The sequence below is a fragment of the Aquarana catesbeiana genome, linkage group LG11, assembly GCF_042186555.1.
Source record: "Aquarana catesbeiana isolate 2022-GZ linkage group LG11, ASM4218655v1, whole genome shotgun sequence".
Taxonomy (NCBI): domain Eukaryota; kingdom Metazoa; phylum Chordata; class Amphibia; order Anura; family Ranidae; genus Aquarana; species Aquarana catesbeiana.
This window is the reverse complement of record NC_133334.1, coordinates 120,026,499-120,044,698: the sequence shown is the minus strand read 5'-3', so window position 1 is coordinate 120,044,698 and position 18,200 is coordinate 120,026,499. Positions and strand designations below refer to the sequence as shown.

Here is an 18,200-nt window from a genome sequence, read left to right as displayed (position 1 = left end):
AGTAATTCATACGTTAGGGATTTATGGATCAATACACTAACTTCCCGGGAAAAACTTGAATGTGTGGCATGGTAACAGTGGCCAGCCCAGGGCTTCCTCAAGCCTAGCACCCTACTCCCCACCAGGTGTGTCTCCTGCAAAATACACACATGTGGACTATACTTTTTAAGATACGCTAAAACTAGGGAGCGCTTCACTTTATCATTCAGTCTCTGGATTTTTCAGGAGAGCAACCTCATTTGTGGGCCGTATGGAGAATTGCAATTCGGAAACGCCAGGGGAGTATACCAAGAGTGGACTCAAGCAGAGGTGCAAGATCCACTATGAATACATCCTTACAGAGGACCTGACAGACCCATAATAGAATCTTGAGTTGCGTGTGATCAGACTGCCAGAGAAAACTACCGTGATAAAAACTTTTTAACATAAACATACTAACACCAAAAGAAAAACCCCACAACCCCACCCCCCACAACCATTAGGGAACTCGGAGTGCCCATTCCCTTTACCAGAACTTAGCTCAACCAGAGCACTTTAGGTATATCTCCTATGGGGGCAAGCAGAAAAAAATAAGGCGACCCGGGAGGTGGGGTAGATGGGTTGGGTGCTACGGCAGTGTTTATATAGTCAGTGCAGGCCTTAGGCAACCGTCCCCCCCCCCCCCCCCAACCTGAATGTAAAAAACAGAAACCAGCATATTGTGTAACGTTAAATGAGGTCTCTTAGCACAGGCTAAGGGCACATGCTTGAAAGGCACAACATGGTGAACATGAACAGCTTTTCCTTTTTCCCCAACACCTGCAGCAGCCCATCTTCTAGTAGGTAGCCACTCCATGGGACTCCCACCTCCCCAGCATGCTGCAACCCCCCATGCTATTACCATATCTCATGAAAAGTTCAGCCAACACAGTAAAACCTAACAGTGTAAAGCGGCAGTCCCCGGCAGGTAAAGAAGGAGAATAAGGGCTCCAGCGAGCCAACGGGGAAACCTCGCCATGCAGTTCGGGGCAGGTGGATGAACTGTGGGTCCGCAGCAATTCATCAGTGTCAGGCCGCATGGGGAGGGAGGGACTACCAGTACTCAAGCACAGACAGATGGCAATTTTGGAGACCTGAAAACTATGGTGCATGTGCACACATTCCCGGCATGGGAGAGGGCGGAGAGCCAGCAGTGGGGAGAGCAGAGCTTGAGCCGCCGGGGATCTGCAGTAGTATTGCCGGCTGCGACCCCAGCCCGCCGGCCATCACCAACAATGGCCATCCATAAAGTGTCTCTCGCTGGACAGACACTGTACGAGGTAGCGGCTATGAGAGTCAGGCCGGGACAAGGAAGTCAGGGGGGCATTTTTGCAGAGCGAGACGGCCAGGGTCACCGCCAGCCACAGTAGAGGAAGGAGATAGGAGACAGGCCGGTACATCAGCGGGGAAATAGAAACCGTGGGAATACAGTTACCAATCACAAGAAACAGTGGGAATACAATTATCGGGGTCTAGGTAGGGTATCCAGCCACTGAGAGGCCTACTCCGGCGAGGTGAAGTAGTGTGCAGACTCTCCATCCACCACCTGGAGGTGGGCAGGTAACATACTATATTTAATGTTCTTAGAATGAAGCTGTGCCTTGACGTGGTCAAAGATTCTGTGGAGCCTCTGGGTTTCGACCGAGTAGTCCGGGAATAGCAAAAGTCATGCGTTGCCATATCGGAGCTCATCTACTTTCCTTGCCTCTCCAAGCACCATATCCCGATCTCGGAAGTTTAACAGGCGGAAAATTAAGGTGCATGGGGGTGCCCCCGGTGGGCCCCGCACAGGAGGCATCCTGTGGGCTCTCTCCACCGCATAATGAGGGGAAAATACAGCACCAGGTAAGAGTGTGGAGCATATGTTCCATGAAGGCCACCGGGTCCTGTCACTCAGTTCCCTCAGGCAGGCCCACGACCCGCAGGTTGTTCCTCCTGCTTCTATTTTCACTGTCCTCCGCTCGGCACTCCAGCGCCTTCACGCGTACCTGTAGTGTATGGAGGGAGGCTCGGTGTTCTCTGATTGAATCCTCAGGGTCGTGGCACGTGGCACTCGGCCTCCCCCAATCTATCACAAAATTTGTCCATGTCCCGGCACATCAATCCAAAATCTGTCTGCAACAGGTCAATCTTGGCCGTGCGGGCAGTTTTGCAGCCGAAGATGGTCTGCATTAGAGCCTGAAAGCGGTCCTCCACCATTGCCCGGGTCCAAGGCCGGAGTGCGAGCTGGCGGGAAGGGCCTGCTTCTGCTTCAGCTGTGGAGAGCCTTTAGGCATAGAGGGATTCTTCCTTCCGGAGCTGGATTTGCCTCTTCGCGGGGTCGCTGGGTGACACCGGGAAAGGATAGTGAGAGTTTTGCCGGTATTACACGGATAAAATAGCCAGGTAGGAGCGGATCTCAAGTAGCACACGGCCGCCAGCTTGACTATGCCCCACACTTTGTCTTAGCATGTCTCCACTCCACTGGAGGAGCAATGGAGACACCTTTGGACATCAGCATTGTCAGTTTGAGGAAATAGTAGTGTTTGCACTAGCAGATTTAAATGCACTTAACAAACAAATTGAAGCTGAGCAAAGCTTGAGATAAAGCTTTTACATAAATGAATAAAAACTAACCATTGCAAGCAACATGGTTTGTCTTGGTCCTCAAAACTGCATCCAAGATTTGGTAAGCTGCAGTATATTACATTTTTGGTTTTAGGTTAAATATCGCTTTGAATTTATCCCAGCATTTTAAAAAATTGGTACATCTGATAAAAGTTTATTCTCTTTTCTAAATAAAAAAAAAAAAAAGAATGATGATTTTAACACACACATTTGTCCTAATTGAAAAAAAAAAAAACATTTGTTGCAGGTTGTGTGGGGGTGCAGATGGACAGATCTCTTACTGGCTTTTACTCAAGGCAAGGCAAATGTTCGTCTACACATACAGAGGGAAAGATTGATAATTAAAAAAAGAGTATTGCATGATCTATATAGCAAATAGAGTAATCAGCAATGCCAGAGGTTGATACATGGTAGGAGCGGGGATTCGACATTTATCAGAATATTGGGTGTAAATGGGATAGCCAAATGTGTTCAGCCAAGTTTCCTGTTTGAAGCAGTGCATGATCAGATGTTGTAAAAGCACTATTTTATACATTGTCCAATGTATGGTTTGGTCTGCTGCATGCAAACCAGTAAGTGTGATCAATATAGGGATATAATGAGCGGTATGTAGGTTAACTGCTGAAAAGTGAAACAATGGCTAGTAGTCAGATAAATGGCACACAGTTATGTATTATGTATTGTGTGTACACAATGATACGTCCAAGTTAAAAGTCCACGTAAAAGGATATAGTGTACTATTGTAGATAGGCAGCCAGCTTTTCAGAGTAATGCCGTGTACACACGAGCGTAATGTCCGACAGAAAAAGTCAGATGGAAGCTTTTCATCGTCTATTCCGATCGTGTGTATGCCTCATCTGACTTTTTTTCGAAAATTCTGACGGACCTAGAAATGGTGTTCTAAATATTTCCGACGGAACCAATTCCTATCCGGAAACCTGCTCGTGTGTATGCTGTTCAGACGGACCAAAAACGACGCATGCTCTGAAGCAAGTACGAGACGGAAGCTATTGGTTACTGGGTATTTCACTACCCTTTTCTAGTCCCGTTACACGTCACCGCGTTCTGGACGGTCGGACTTTGGTGTGACCGTGTGTAGGCAAGACCGCTTGAGCGGAATTCCGTCGGAGAAACCTTCTGAGTTTATTCTGAGGACAAAACCGGTCGTGTGTACAGGGCATAAGAAGGAGCTCTGTGGGTATGAAAGATCGCAGCACCAAACCAATAGTCATGTTTTAATAAAGGATGCATGCAGTGTTTCATCAAGAGCCTTTGGAGGGTGCAGTAACTATTTCTAGTACCTTTTTATTGGCCACTATTGAAGCCCTCTGAAATTTCAGTGTAAACCCACAAAATAGTTTTTCATTTGTATCAAAACAAAAGGTGTGCAAAGTCTTATAGTTTTTCTTTTTAAAGAAGCCACATCCCGAGTAGAATTTTACACCATGTCAGCATGTATTAGAGAAGGACACTTGTTGTTTTTGTAAAAGCAGTGGTCTCTCTGCAGAGGTCTGACGTTCCCCAGCTGGCTTATAGCTCTGCAAACAACTTAACGGTAATATTACAGTGCAGTGAGCTTTAAGGCCCGTTTCACACGGACAGATAGAATGGTGCTTTTAGCTGCGGATTTTCTAATTTTCTACCGCAGCTAAAAGCACACAATGCTTTCCTATGGCCCCATTCACACACTGCGTTTAGCTGCGAATTAGATACATGCGGTTCTGTGCGAATAGAAAAAATAGAATTGACTGCGTCCAGGTGCGATTTAGCGCAGCTATCCGCACATAACCGCAGGTAATCGCAGTGCACTGTATCAGCTGCGGATAACAGCGCCGAGCTGCTCATCAGGAAAGGAAAAATGATTTTTCCTTTCCCAATGAGCGACAAGCACGGGGATCCGTCTCGGATCCCCGCCAATGCCCGGCACTGTTTGGTATGAATCTTGAGGGGGAACTCCACGCCAAATTTTAAATTAAAAAATGGCGTGGGTCCCCCCCCCCCCAGGGGCATACCAGGCCCTTCGGTCTGGTATGGATTTTAAGAGGAACCCCTACGCCGAAAAAACGGCGTGGGGTCCCCCCCAAAATCCATACCAGACCCTTATCCGAGCACGCAGCCCGGTCGGTCAGAAAAAGGGGGAGAGAAACCCCCCCGAGCCATACCAGGCCGCATGCCCTCAACATGGGGGGTGGGTGCTTTGGGGGAGGGGGGCACCCTGCGCCCCCCCCACCCCAAAGCACCTTGTCCCCATGTTGATAAGGACAAGGGCCTCTTCCCGACAACCCTGGTTGTTGGTTGTCGGGGTCTGCGGGCGGAGGGCTTATCGGAATTCGGGAGCCCCCTTTAATAAGGGGGCCCCCAGATCCTGGCTCCCCACCCTATGTGAATGAGTATGGGGTACATGGTACCCCTACCCATTCACCTAGGGAAAAAGTGTCAATAAAAAAAAAACACTACACAGATTTTTAAAGTAATTTATTAGACAGCTCCGGGGGTCTTCTTCCGGCTTCGGGGGGTGCTCCAACTTCGGGGGTCCTCTTCCGACGTCGGGGGTCTTCTTCTGACTTCGGGGGTCTCTCCGGTTCTTCTCTGCGCTCTCCGTGTCTTCTGCCGGGCTCCTCCGCTATCTTCTGCTCTTTTGCTAGCGGAGGAGCCCGGTCTGCTGCCTTCTGCCTTCTTCCCTCTTCTTTTCTTCTGATGTTGACACGACGCTCTCTCCATCTGGAATGCACTCTGGGCGCTCCGCTCTGACTTATATAGGCGGTGACCCCGCCCCCTTATGCCATCACAGTCCCTGGGCATGCCGGGGCTGTGACATTTTAGGGGGCGTGGTCATCGGGTAATGACCACGCCCCCTAAAACGTCACAGTCCCAGCATGCCCAGGGACTGACACGGCATAAGGGGGCGGGGTCACCGCCTATATAAGTCAGAGCGGAGCGCCCAGAGTGCATTCCAGCCAGAGAGAGCGTCGTGTCAACATCAGAAGAAAAGAAGAGGACAGAAGGCAGCAGACCGGGCTCCTCCGCTAGCAAAAGAGCAGAAGATAGCGGAGGAGCCCGGCAGAAGACCCGGAGAGCGCGGAGAAGAACCGGAGAGACCCCCGAAGTCGGAAGAGGACCCCCGAAGTCGGAAGAGGACCCCCCGAAGCCGGGAAGAAGACCCCCGGAGCTGTCTAATAAATTACTTTAAAAATCCGTGTAGTGTTTTTTTTTTTTTATTGACACTTTTTCCCTAGGTGAATGGGTAGGGGTACCATGTACCCCATACTCATTCACATAGGGTGGGGGGCCGGGATCTGGGGGCCCCCTTATTAAAGGGGGCTCCCGGATTCCGATAAGCCCTCCGCCCGCAGACCCCGACAACCAACGGCCAGGGTTGTCAGGAAGAGGCCCTTGTCCTCATCAACATGGGGACAAGGTGTAAAAAACAGCAAGAAGCGCCAATCTAAGTGCAGTATCATGAAACTTTAATGAGATAATTATAAACGGACAAACAGCCAAATGGCTACTCACAAAGATGAAATAGGTTAAGGCAAGGACAAGTAATGGGTCCAGGGACGTCCTCCTCAGATTTGGGCAAAGTGCATGGTGCAGGTTCTCCTGGAAGCGCTGTCCACGTTAGGATGTGCAAGTAGTCACCGGGGTCATCGCTGGGTGCTGGGCTGCAAAACGATGGAGGTGTCCGCAAAGACAACCAGCGTCTAAGCGGACATGGAGAGCCAGAGCCGTCGCAGTAGACAGGAACCGGAAGACAAGCGTGGAACGCAAGGCACTTAGTCCAGGAACCAACAAAGCGGAAGTGACGTATGGACGTGTTGGATGACGCGTTTCAATGCTTCCGCATTTTCTTCAGATCCGATAGGCTAATACAACAGGTGTCCTTTTATGGGAGCTATGGAGTCAGTAACTAGGCAACAGCTCCAGCATTCAGGGTCTTCCAACTCCATGAGAGGCTGAACATGGAGGAGTAGGTTCGGCAAGGGGGAGATGCAGCAAACAAATTACTTACCGTACGCTTGTCTTCCGGTTCCTGTCTACTGCGTACGCTTGTCTTCCGGTTCCTGTCTACTGCGACGGCTCTGGCTCTCCATGTCCGCTTAGACGCTGGTTGTCTTTGCGGACACCTCCATCGTTTTGCAGCCCAGCACCCAGCGATGACCCCGGTGACTACTTGCACATCCTAACGTGGACAGCGCTTCCAGGAGAACCTGCACCATGCACTTTGCCCACATCTGAGGAGGACGTCCCTGGACCCATTACTTGTCCTTGCCTTAACCTATTTCATCTTTGTGAGTAGCCATTTGGCTGTTTGTCCGTTTATAATTATCTCATTAAAGTTTCATGATACTGCACTTAGATTGGCGCTTCTTGCTGTTTTTTACATTGTTTTTTCAGAGTTGCCTGCTTCCACTCTCAAGTGAGCTGCCGCTGGTGCTTTTTATCAGATCTTTAATTTCAGTGACTTTTTTTATATATATATATACATACAATTTTTCTATATATATATAATTTTATTGACTATCACACCCTGGATGTTTTTTCACATTTACTTTGGACTCTTTATATGCATGTTTGTATGTTCTAGCGCCATTTATCCTTTTTTGTATGGGGACAAGGTGCTTTGGGGTGGGGGGGCCGCAGGACGCCCCCCTCCCCCAAAGCACCCACCCCCCATGTTGAGGGCATGCGGCCTGGTATGGCTCAGGAGGGGGGGGGCGCTCGCCCGTCCCCACCCCCTTTCCTGACCGACCGGGCTGCGTGCTCGGATAAGGGTCTGGTATGGATTTTGGGGGGGACCCCGCGCCGTTTTTTCGGTGTAGTGGTTCCTCTTAAAATCCATACCAGACCAAAGGGCCTGGTATGCCCCTGGGGGGGAACCCACGCCATTTTTTTATTTAAAATTTGGCGTGGAGTCCCCCCTCAAGAATCAGTGCGAGTCGGCACCCTGTTGGGTTGCCATGGAAATGGCAAACCACAGCCAAACGCGACCGCAGCTAATCGCACTGTGCAAATGCAGCTGATCGCAGTGCCTGGAGTCTTGAACTCCACAGGAAAAAAAACATGCTTTTAACTGCGGCAGAATAGCCGTCCGTATGAAAGGCGCCTAAATGGTTCCTGAGGGTTGGAAGTGCTTATCAAGAATCCTGCACACCTGTCCTTGAGCCATGAAACTGGTACTCTTATCCTATTTATCAGATAAAAAAAGTCATGTGGTTGACATGTCGGCTCTGTTCTGGTTGTTTAACAATAAGCTGACATGGGGATTACTTGGATTTGTTGATAAACCAAGCCATATCATGAGGGAGTCTGACATGGCCTTGTTAAACAAAGCTATGTTACTCACGAAAGGGACTGACATAACTCTATATATAAACAAAGTCATGTCTCACGGTACCCGGGTATTATAGCTGGGATCACTGCTTGCTCCTAGCTTTAAAGGGAGACTTTTTTTTTTAATTCTAACTAAAGGTCATTTTGTTTTCCTTTTTTTTTTTTTTTTTTTTTTAAGCTTTTGATAGGTGTGTTGATACCATTACAGTCCTATCAGGCTTTCAGTGCTGTCTGTGTCCCCGTTCAGGAGATCACCCTCTGTTTGTCCTGTTATCACCAAAAGTAAAAGAAAATACCAGAACAAGAAGAAAAGGGACATTTTCCAGGGGGGGACACTAGTTCTGGTGACCCTTGTGAGAACCAAAGTATTCCCTCACTTTGGATTGATTTCCTCTCACTTCCTGTTTTGACTATGGGACAGGAAGGGAAATCTCCCCAATGGGACATAGATGACAGAAAACATGGGTTATAACCCTCTCCTACTTTATCCAAAGGGAAAAATGCTTTTCTTTTAGTTCTACTTTAAGTCAATTTCACCCAGTAGTATTACATGGTAAAAATATAGACCAATTATTACAGACAAAATCACCACTCTCCCCTATTCCCAGTAAAGACTGGTCCATAGTGGTGAGAGCTCTTTTTACTGTTAGTTTTTTCCCAATATATTGGTCACTTCTGCTGCCAGGGTTATAAGATTCATTGGTTTGGGGGAGCTACCCTGTGATTCATCCTATATGGCTTCTGGTGCATAACGCTTTTGGCTTGTGTTTAGGTTGGGGGAGCCTTTGCCCCTCCCCTTAAAGACCTGTGTCGGTTCCTGAAGGAAAATCCAGAGTATGGAGTGGCTCCAGAGTGGGGAGACGTTGTAAAACAATCTGTGAGTATAAAAACTTTTATGTCTACATTATAGTGCCTTTAGCTTTAATAAAATGAGTTTAGCTTTCAGTATATGTCTTTATACTCCTATGTGCACTTGTGGAGGTTTCTGCAGCATTCTGAAAACCAAGTTATTGTGAACCATAAAACCCAATAACCTAATTCTAAAATCATTTTCCTATATTGCCTGCTTGCTGTGGCTATAATTTAAAGGAATAATGTTATCAATATTAGTATTAGGAATATTATTATCAGTATTGATGCACTGTGTGTCCCGACACCTTTTTATTGGAACTGGCATTAACTTTTTCATGTGTTTAGCAATTTGAGCTACATTAGCTCTTCTAGTGGATCGGATGACACAGGCAAGCCTTCTCTCCTAACATTCATCAGTGAACCTTGGGCACTCATGACACAGTTGCCCTTTTTTCTTCCTTGGACCACTTTTGGTAGGTCCTGACCACTCCAAACCAGGAACAACCCACAAGAGCTGCAGTTCTGGGGATGCTCTGACCCAGTCATCTAGCCATTACAATTTGGCCCTCGTCAGTCGCTCAGATCCTTACCCTTGTACATTTTTTCTGGGACAACTTCAGTGACATGTTCACTTGCTGCCTAATGTATCCCACCCACTTTTAGATGCCACTGTAAAGATAATTAATGTTCACTTTACCTGTCAGTGGTCATAACTGATCTATATATGTTTCACTGGTGGTATTGCTTCCCTGAAACAGAAATGTTTTCACTTCAGTGTTGCTGTAAAACGGTGATATTAGGAGTAATCTGCTGTATGTTTATATAGATTACTTAGGATCTGCCATGCAGGTACAAAAGTAAGTTTAAGAAAAGTAAATAAACCTGCTTCTAATGGTTTTTACATAGCTCAGGTAGCTGGAGCAGCTAGCAGATAGTGAGACCTTATCACAGTCATTTTGTAAAAGGTTAGTCTCTTTTAAATAAAAGGCATAAAGTGGATGTTTTGATGAATATTAAATACAAAAAAATTACTTTTTATAATTATATAATTTTGGAGGTTTTTTTTATAAAAGTAACCTTTTGGCTTTGTACAGTCAACAATTTTCATTGTCTTAAGAAGCAATAAATGAGCTTTAACCACTTCAGCCCCGGAAGAATTTACCCCCTTCCTGACCAGAGCACTTTTTGCGATTCGGTACTGCGTCGCTTTAACTGACAATTGCGTGGTCGTGCAACTTATCCAAACAAAATTGACGTCCTTTTTTTCCCACAAATAGAGCTTCCTTTTATGGCATTTGATCGCCTCTGCGGTTTTTATTTTTTGCGCTATAAACAAAAAAAAAGAGCGATAATTTTGAAAAAAGCGCATTATTTTTTACTTTTTGCTATAATAAATATCCCCCAAAAATATATAAAAAAAAAATTTTTTCCTCAGTTTAGGCCGATATGTATTCTTCTACATATTTTTGATTAAAAAAAAATCGCAATAAGCGTATATTGATTGGTTTGCGCAAAAGTTATAGCGTCTACAAAATGGGGGATAGATTTATAGCATTTTTATTATCTTTTACTAGTAATGGCAGCGATCTGCGATTTTTATTGTGACTGCAACATTTTGGTGGACACATCGGACAATTTTGACACATTTTTGGAACCATTGGCATTAATACAGTGATCAGTGCGATTAAAAATGCATTGATTACTGTAAAAATGTCACTGGCAGTGAAGGGGTTAACTGTGTTCCCTGGGAGGTGATTCTAACTGAAGGGGGAGGGAATAACTACAGGAAGTGACAGATCGTGGTTCCTAGCTTATAGGAGCACACGATCTGTCACTCCTGTCAGAACAGGGAAGTGTGTGTTTACACACACGTGTCCCTGTTCTGTGTCTCAAGCTCACGACCGCTCGTGGCCGGCGGTCATCGCGACCGTCGGCCACAAGCATCGGCGCCCTCGCTGTGCAGCAGGCACCTGCTATCCGGACCCCGCGAGCCCACGTACAGTTACGTGGTTTCGCGCAGGGGAGCCAACCTGCCGAAGTAGAACTGCGGTGCCTGGTCCAGAAGCGCTTAAACAAGTCCTCACTGACCCCTGTAGCTGCTTGTACTGTGGCTCACTTAATCCTTAAGTTCACGGCAGAAGCTCCAAAGTCATTCAAGTTGTTCAATCATCAGGTCAGCTCATCTGGTTTTCCTTCTCCCAGCAGTGACTCATCATCCTTCCAGCCTTCTGTTCTCTAATTTAAATACTAAGCAGATGTCCTGGGAGGGGAGCTTAGCTGTTGAGAAAAGGACTTGAACAACTGTAAATTTTGAGGATGACTTGATCCACCACATCTGCGGCTACAGGGGGCAGTGATGGCTTGTTTACAACCATTTACTACTTGCAAAGAATATGTAAATACTTGAATGTCAATATTGTGGTTACAGATTTCACTTTGAGTTTTAAAGGTAAAGAGCAGATAATAGAAAGTATCCTATCACCTAATGGATTTATTTTGTTCCTTTCTCCTGTAGGGTTTTCTCCCAGATAGTATGTTTGACCGTATCCTAACTGGCCCTGTGGTGCGTGAGGAAGTGAGCAGAAGAGGCAGAAGGCCAAAGAGTGAAATTGCCAAGGCAGCAGCAGCAGCCACAGCATCTGGCAACTCTGTGAACGTCAGCCCTTTGTTGGCAAATGGCCTTATCCCAGGCATGGATATTTCCAGCTACCGGGCTTTACAGCAGAACTTCCAGAGTCTTCAGTCTTTGCAGCTAACAGCTGGATTAATTGGTTTGCCGGCAGGGCTCTCTGCTTCTAGTGGAGATGCCAAAAATATGGCTGCCATGTTTCCAATGCTGCTAGCTGGGTTGCCCAATCTTTTGGGTATGGGAAACCTGTTGAGCAAGTCATCAGAGCCCAGTGCCAAGGAAAAAGAGAAGAACTGTACAGATGAATGCAAAGAAGGTGACAAGGGTAAAGAAAGGACGATGTCCCCATCTGGTGATAAGGCCAGACAGAACTCAAGCCCTCCTTCCACTTCTATGGGAACTGCTGTACAGGCAGGTTCCCTATCTATCAACCCACTGCTGTTACCCAATATACTCTACCCAGGGATGCTTCTCACTCCAGGCCTTAATCTTCACATCCCAACTGTGCCCCAACCGAACATTTTCGATGTACAGAATACTAGCAAAGATGCTGGCCCAGTAGTGGCCCCAGATTCCACAGCAAAACCACCTCCTGCTCCCAGCCAGGACAAAAAAGTGAAGAATGAGGTTGGCTCTCAAAATGAGAACAGCACAGATGACTGTTCTGAGAAGGCAGAACCTTCCTCAGGATCAAATAGCCCCTCTTCTTCCTCAGCTGAGGACTCGGATTCTTCAGAGGAAGACTAACCTTGACAAAACCTGCACTTAAATTATAACCCCCCTCCCCCCTCTTCCCACAAAACCTTTTCTTGCCTACAATTATTTTAATTGTAAATAATGTGTTACAAGTGCATCAAAGGATTATAAAGACAAGCAGACATTTCAGTATTCTGAAAATGCAAATAACGTTTTAAGAAAACGTATTGCATGTAATATTCTCACAGAGACTTACTTGTATGTAATATCAAAAAACAAAAAAAAAATTACACACTGTGCTGTAAGAGGCTTACAGCAAAAGGCATTAACTTTTGTTTGAGGGAAGTCTGGGGTAATTTTATGGAAAAAAAGAAATAAAAAAGACAAAAAAAAAAAAGAAATAAAAGGCAAACCCGCTCTCTAAGAGCTGTATATAAATAATATATTTGCAGTGAAACACAGAATCCTCTGAGTATATTGTGGTTTTCCTTTCTGCCTTTAGTTTTTACAATTTCCTCAAGCGTATCACTTAACAGAACTCAGCAATAATTTGGGCAGTTTACGAATGTTGTGGAAATGTTTAATAGTTATGTTTTATTTCACCGTAAAGGGAAATGATCATGAAATTGTTTATTTTATTTGTAAGTTATGGTAGCATCATTCAGTCTGTTAGTACAGCATATAGGCACCAAGATTATTTATTTAAATATTATTCATTTGGGAATATACACTTTGACTCTAAAAGAGCCTTGATTTAGCCTCTCCCATGTGAAAGCACAAAGCTTATGCCCCTTCCTTTACAAACACTGTTTGCTAATTAGCAATCGCATTGCATTGATCCTTTACAAAGTAAAGGGATTCATTAAGATGATGAAAAGGGTTTTAGAGATGAAATGCATAATTTTATACCTTGGAGGATTGAATACCAAGAAAATAACCAAGCGTTTGTATAGTTCAACACATTTGGAGCTTTTAAAGTATTATTACATGTACTAAATGTACATAATTGAGTGAGCATTGGTGGGTTCAATTACCACTCAGCACTTTTTTATTTTAAGGAACTGACTTAAAGTGGCTGGGAAATAAATCCATGTGGTCCAGGCAAAACTGTAGTGAAAGGCCAGGCATCGCGGCAACATTTTCCCACTGCACACGTGAAAGAACTGGTGAATAATTACAACTGCAAACTCCAAAAAATATATAAATACGCTGTTGATATGCATATGGGAGCTGTTTTACCTGCCAAGGGATTTTATTCTTTCTGTCCAGCCAGTCCTGAAATTTACACAGCACAGCTAGGCCGGTGACCTGACCTTTCTCTACTGCAGTTATACACAACATCCTGGTCACCTTCCAGTTTTTAGACTGTAATTGGGCAGTGTAGGAGAGGGGAAGGCTGATGGGGTCCTTGCTCTCCTACTGTGTCAGTATGATCCTAGGCAGCACAAGTGCATGAAGCACACCTAATTGCCTCCTAGGTATGCCTCTCCCTCTTCTAAGTGCTGCTGTTCAGGAATTGATCTTGTCAGATTCAGGTACTTATGAAAGTTGCATTTAAATATATACTCTGCCTGGTGTTCAGCTTTAAACCTGCAATCTTGCAGCATCTGCTCATATCTTCATTTAACTGACCAATTTTCCCCCACTCATGTTACAGTATAATAATTTATACTGTTTTACAACTTTGATCGTAATTTGCAAAAGGTTGTTTCCGATTATTTGCCATCTGTTCTGTATCAGTATGCTATCTTGTATCTTCGATGACTATTAGTGCCACAGATTGTTGGAGCCAGGTATGTTACTGGTGTATCGAAAGACCCATGTCATTAAAAGCACTTTGTTATCTTGATAAAATTACATGTTGAGCTATTGTATTTTTGTCATCATACCTAATTTTAAGAAGTAGATCATTTTCTATTTTCTGTAAATTTGTATGGACTCTTGTGCAGATGCTTTATGGCTTTATATTGGAACATTTAACTTGCCCATTTGGGGAATGATGCTTGGTTTCCCTTGTCTACTTTGATCTGTGTGAAGCTTTTATGTGTGTGTGCTCTGCAGTAAGTACCTTTTTGGGGCTTCTTGGTCATGTAGCCAAAGAGAGCAAGTGCAAGAATCTGCAAGTGCCGAATCTGTTTTAAATCAGAAGTATTGGGGGATGAACGATCTTACTTGCCAGCTTGAGTTTGTGTGTGGTTCTGACATCTGGGTTGGCTACTTTAAAAGAGAAGTACGGCTCAAAAAAAAAAAAAAAAGATAGATAAAAATAAACTGTCATAATCACCTATATGGCTGCAGCACTGATTCTAGCTGCAGCTGTCCCCTGCCACCTCTAAGACCGGGAACTGAGTGATCAAAGACCACCGATCGCTCAGTTCTCTGTGTTCATCCTGCTAAGAGCTAGTGACTGTCAGTCACCGGCGCTCTGCCCTTCCAGCAGAGGCTATGCAACGTGCTGAGAGGCTGAGCCAGCTGCCAGTCTAGACTTCTGGGTGGATCTCAACCATATGGGCAGGATATTTTCAGAGCTTGGACCAGCTCTTTAAAGTCAGTCACTGTCAGCTGAAAACGTGTCACGGGAGTGCAGAACAAACTGCACTCTGGTGATCCATAGGAGAAGTATAGCCAAAATAGCGTTGGCTATACTTCTCCTTTAAGAGATAGGTGTTTTTTTTTTTTAAATACATTTTTCTGGTAAATTAATGAGATTTTTAGATATAACTTTTTACCTTTTGTTTACCTCTCTTCTGGCCTTTGAGACCTATCATCAAAGGTCTAGTCTATTTAGAATACTTTAAACCTATAAAGTATCTTTCACAATTTTTTTGCCTCTCTGATAAAGGAGACATATCAGAAAAGGTATGTTAAAATCCTTTTGGACGTACCTATTTGCTCACAATTAGCTGGCAGGGGTCACAAGGCAGGTTTAACTTAGGTTCTTGATTGTAAAAATGTTTTGCCAACATTCTGTATGCTTGAACACTGTGTTTTCCACAGAGGTGTTTAGAGAAAATTGAACAGCAAATAGATCAGTTCCATACTAGTCTTGCATATAAGCGATTTACTCCTACGTATTGATGCAATTCCCAAATTCAACATAAATCTGCAGCTTGCAGACACTTGCTCATACATTGTGTTCCATTTACAAGTATTATATAGGAAAATGCAGAGCCATTTGGTAACGATTGGCTCCCTATAGCCCTCTACTGTATAATGGAGCCCCGACGTGTGGCTTCTACACACAAAACACTGATTCAGACTGAACCGATTGGGACAGGAGAACAAGCATCTTTCAAAACAGACATTTAAAATACTTTAATTTAAAGACAGTACAGCCTGCATAAGAGACCAAAATAGGTGGAGAAAATGGAGAACAAATAACTGAACCCCTAGCATTATGAGAGATTTTATCAACCCAACAGAAGTGCTATTAATGATGAATGATCTTTAAGAAGTAATGAAGTGGTTTCAACTGTAAAAATGCAGCAGTATAGTGAAAAGGGCTCAACACCAGCACTAAAGCAGTATAATAATTCATGTGGATCTCCAGGCAGATGTTTACAAAAAAAAATCCAGCTGTGTATGTATTAACAAAACATTACATTTAACATGTAATATGTTACATGTAAATGTAACAAACATTTCTTTTTGCATCTTTTAATACAAATATCTATACCTACATCGGTCTTGATAGTCTCCTGTAATTCCTATACAGCAACACTCATATTTTGATTCATTATCCAGTCACAGACTGAGGTAGGAGAGGTCACAAAGGGAGCCAAACCTCAGCAGACATAGTCATCCATCAGGCGAGTACCATGTCTATGATTTTAAGGATAATAGATGAGCCCAAACCCTTTTGCTGCTCACAGGCCGGCCTGTATCCTTCTCAATTCCCTGCAATCAGTTGGGTCCCTAGGCCCTGGAGTCTGCTCTTGCTTCACTGTAGTCCATCATCCACATAACGGGCCTCACACCAAAGACTTTAAACTCCAGCCAAGCTTTATTGCAATGATGTCACACCGTTTACTCCCACCCAAAGCCATAACCCTAACATGTTTCACCCACAGTAGGGCTTAGTCATGGGGATCCCCATTATTAAGCCTAGCTGTGGGTGAAACTTGTTGGAGTCATGGCTTTGGGTTGGAATGAGTGGTGTGCTGTCGTTGCAATTAACCCGAGCTGAAGTTGAACCTTTTTTGTGTGTGGCCCATTATTTGGATAGAAGACTACAGTGGTTCAAGGGTAATAGGTTTTTGAACTGTGCACACAGAGGATGCTTGCTCATATGCATAAGGTAGGCCATGTATATGGGGCATATAAACTGAAATATTGAGGGTTTTGTTTGCCTGGAGTTCCATTTGATCATTAAATAAATATAATGGTATTTATCAGTATTTAAACAGATGTCCGTTTCCCTCTAGAAAGTTGGTGTTCTCTTAGATCGTTGTTCAGGAGGCCAGTGCACATGTTGCCTGGTTAAATAATGTAATCCTCACTGGTAATATAAAAGACACCATTTTCGGGTATTACAGCATCCTGCTGAAATGTTCTTGTTGGCCTTTTTGTTCATTGCTGGGTCAACCAAGTATTTATCAATCAATGCAATTTTAATGTTGAGCAAAGAACACTGTATGAAATATACAGCTGCTGCCTTGGCAACCAATCAGGTTTTATTTTTAGGAAAATTATTTTAAAATTCTGGATGGTTATTGTTCTGCTCCAGTTTTAATAAGTCAACCTCATAGCGGAGACTCAATTTTAAGTGTTTTTTCCCCTAGTTTGCTCTCATTCAGCCAAGTGCCTATGAAAATGTTTGCACCCGCATATGTAATGTTAATACATTGTGCGCTACATCAGAGCAAGTGGCTAAATATTACAATAGTGTTACAAATCCATATGGTATGTCAGAAGTTTTAGCTTTGTACCTATAACAGGGATGATGGTGTTTTTTCTCTATAGTCTTATCTGGTGATGGGAAAACAGATGACCTAGAGATACATTCAGAGGTCTTAGTTTTGTTGGTCTCAGTTTGGCAAGAGGTAGAGGAATTCGTATGAATTCAGCCTTTAAATGTATAAACGTGAAGTAAAATTGTCCCCATTATCCTGATCAATTGTGGTTGTTTTCTATTTAAGAACAAATTGTGCAAACTAAGTTGTGCTATCTAATTTTTGGGAAGGGTTGCCTAAATGCACTTTGTATACATGAAAATATATAAACTATTTGTATATAGCTAAGCAGATTCACAGAAGGGCCTCTGTAAAGGAGACTGGTATCTTACACTCTTATATCTTCCTAATCTGTTTTCTTCAAATATCTCTCATATAATGTGGCAAATAACATGAAGTGCTTCAAGCTAATGTTAATGCCTTAAAAAAAAAAAAAAAAAAAATGTAAAGTGGTTCAAAAGTTAATTTTTTTTTTCATGAATGCATTCTCTGCATTAAGGAAAAAAATGCCCTGCTACTTGTCCTACCCACCCCCATCCCTAAACACTCTCCTGTCACCACTCCAGCGCTGGCAACTATAGCACCACTCCACTCAATTCCTGGTCTCACGGGAGACACTGAGAGCATTGGGAGCCATAAGCTCCTGCTGCTGTCAGTCAAACTCCTGTGAGGAGGGAGCGAGGGCATGGCTTACCAGCACTGTGTGTCTCCATCAACACACACAGCCCAGCTCAAGACACATGGGTTGCCCCATGCAAAAGAAGGCAACGGGAGCAGGGAAAAGCAGACGGCGCCAGTTGGGGGACTGCAACGTAGGAGATAAGGGACCGCTCTGTGCAATATTGCGCAGAGCGGGGTAGGCATAACATCTTTGTTAGTTTTTAGACAAAAAAAATATGATCCTTTCATTATTACTTTACTCATCCCCCCTCCAACTGAATGGTGCTTTAAAAGTTTCAACAAAGCTGACTGAAGCTTACCAAAAGCTTTGCAAATGTTTGCTGTATACACTGGTCTTGTACAAGCTGAGGTTAGTGTAAACTAGGCTTAAAGGTTTAGCTGGGAAGGTAACAGGTAGGGGCTGTACACATGCTGCTGCAGGAATTGTACCCCCT

General features: G+C 44.2%; 1 protein-coding gene across 5 annotated transcripts in view; it reads left to right on the top strand.

Annotated features, from left to right (window-relative positions):
* Positions 1-15,812, top strand: part of CHD9 (chromodomain helicase DNA binding protein 9) — a 343,123-nt gene extending 327,311 nt beyond the window's left edge. For all 5 annotated transcript variants that reach the window (XM_073604968.1, XM_073604966.1, XM_073604967.1 and 2 more), the window contains 2 exons: positions 8,729-8,833; positions 11,324-15,812. In XM_073604968.1, the coding sequence (XP_073461069.1) occupies positions 8,729-8,833; positions 11,324-12,184 (966 nt within the window). In that variant the 3' untranslated portion in view covers positions 12,185-15,812. The remainder of the gene's footprint in view (positions 1-8,728; positions 8,834-11,323) is intronic.
* Positions 15,813-18,200: the final 2,388 nt, after the last annotated feature.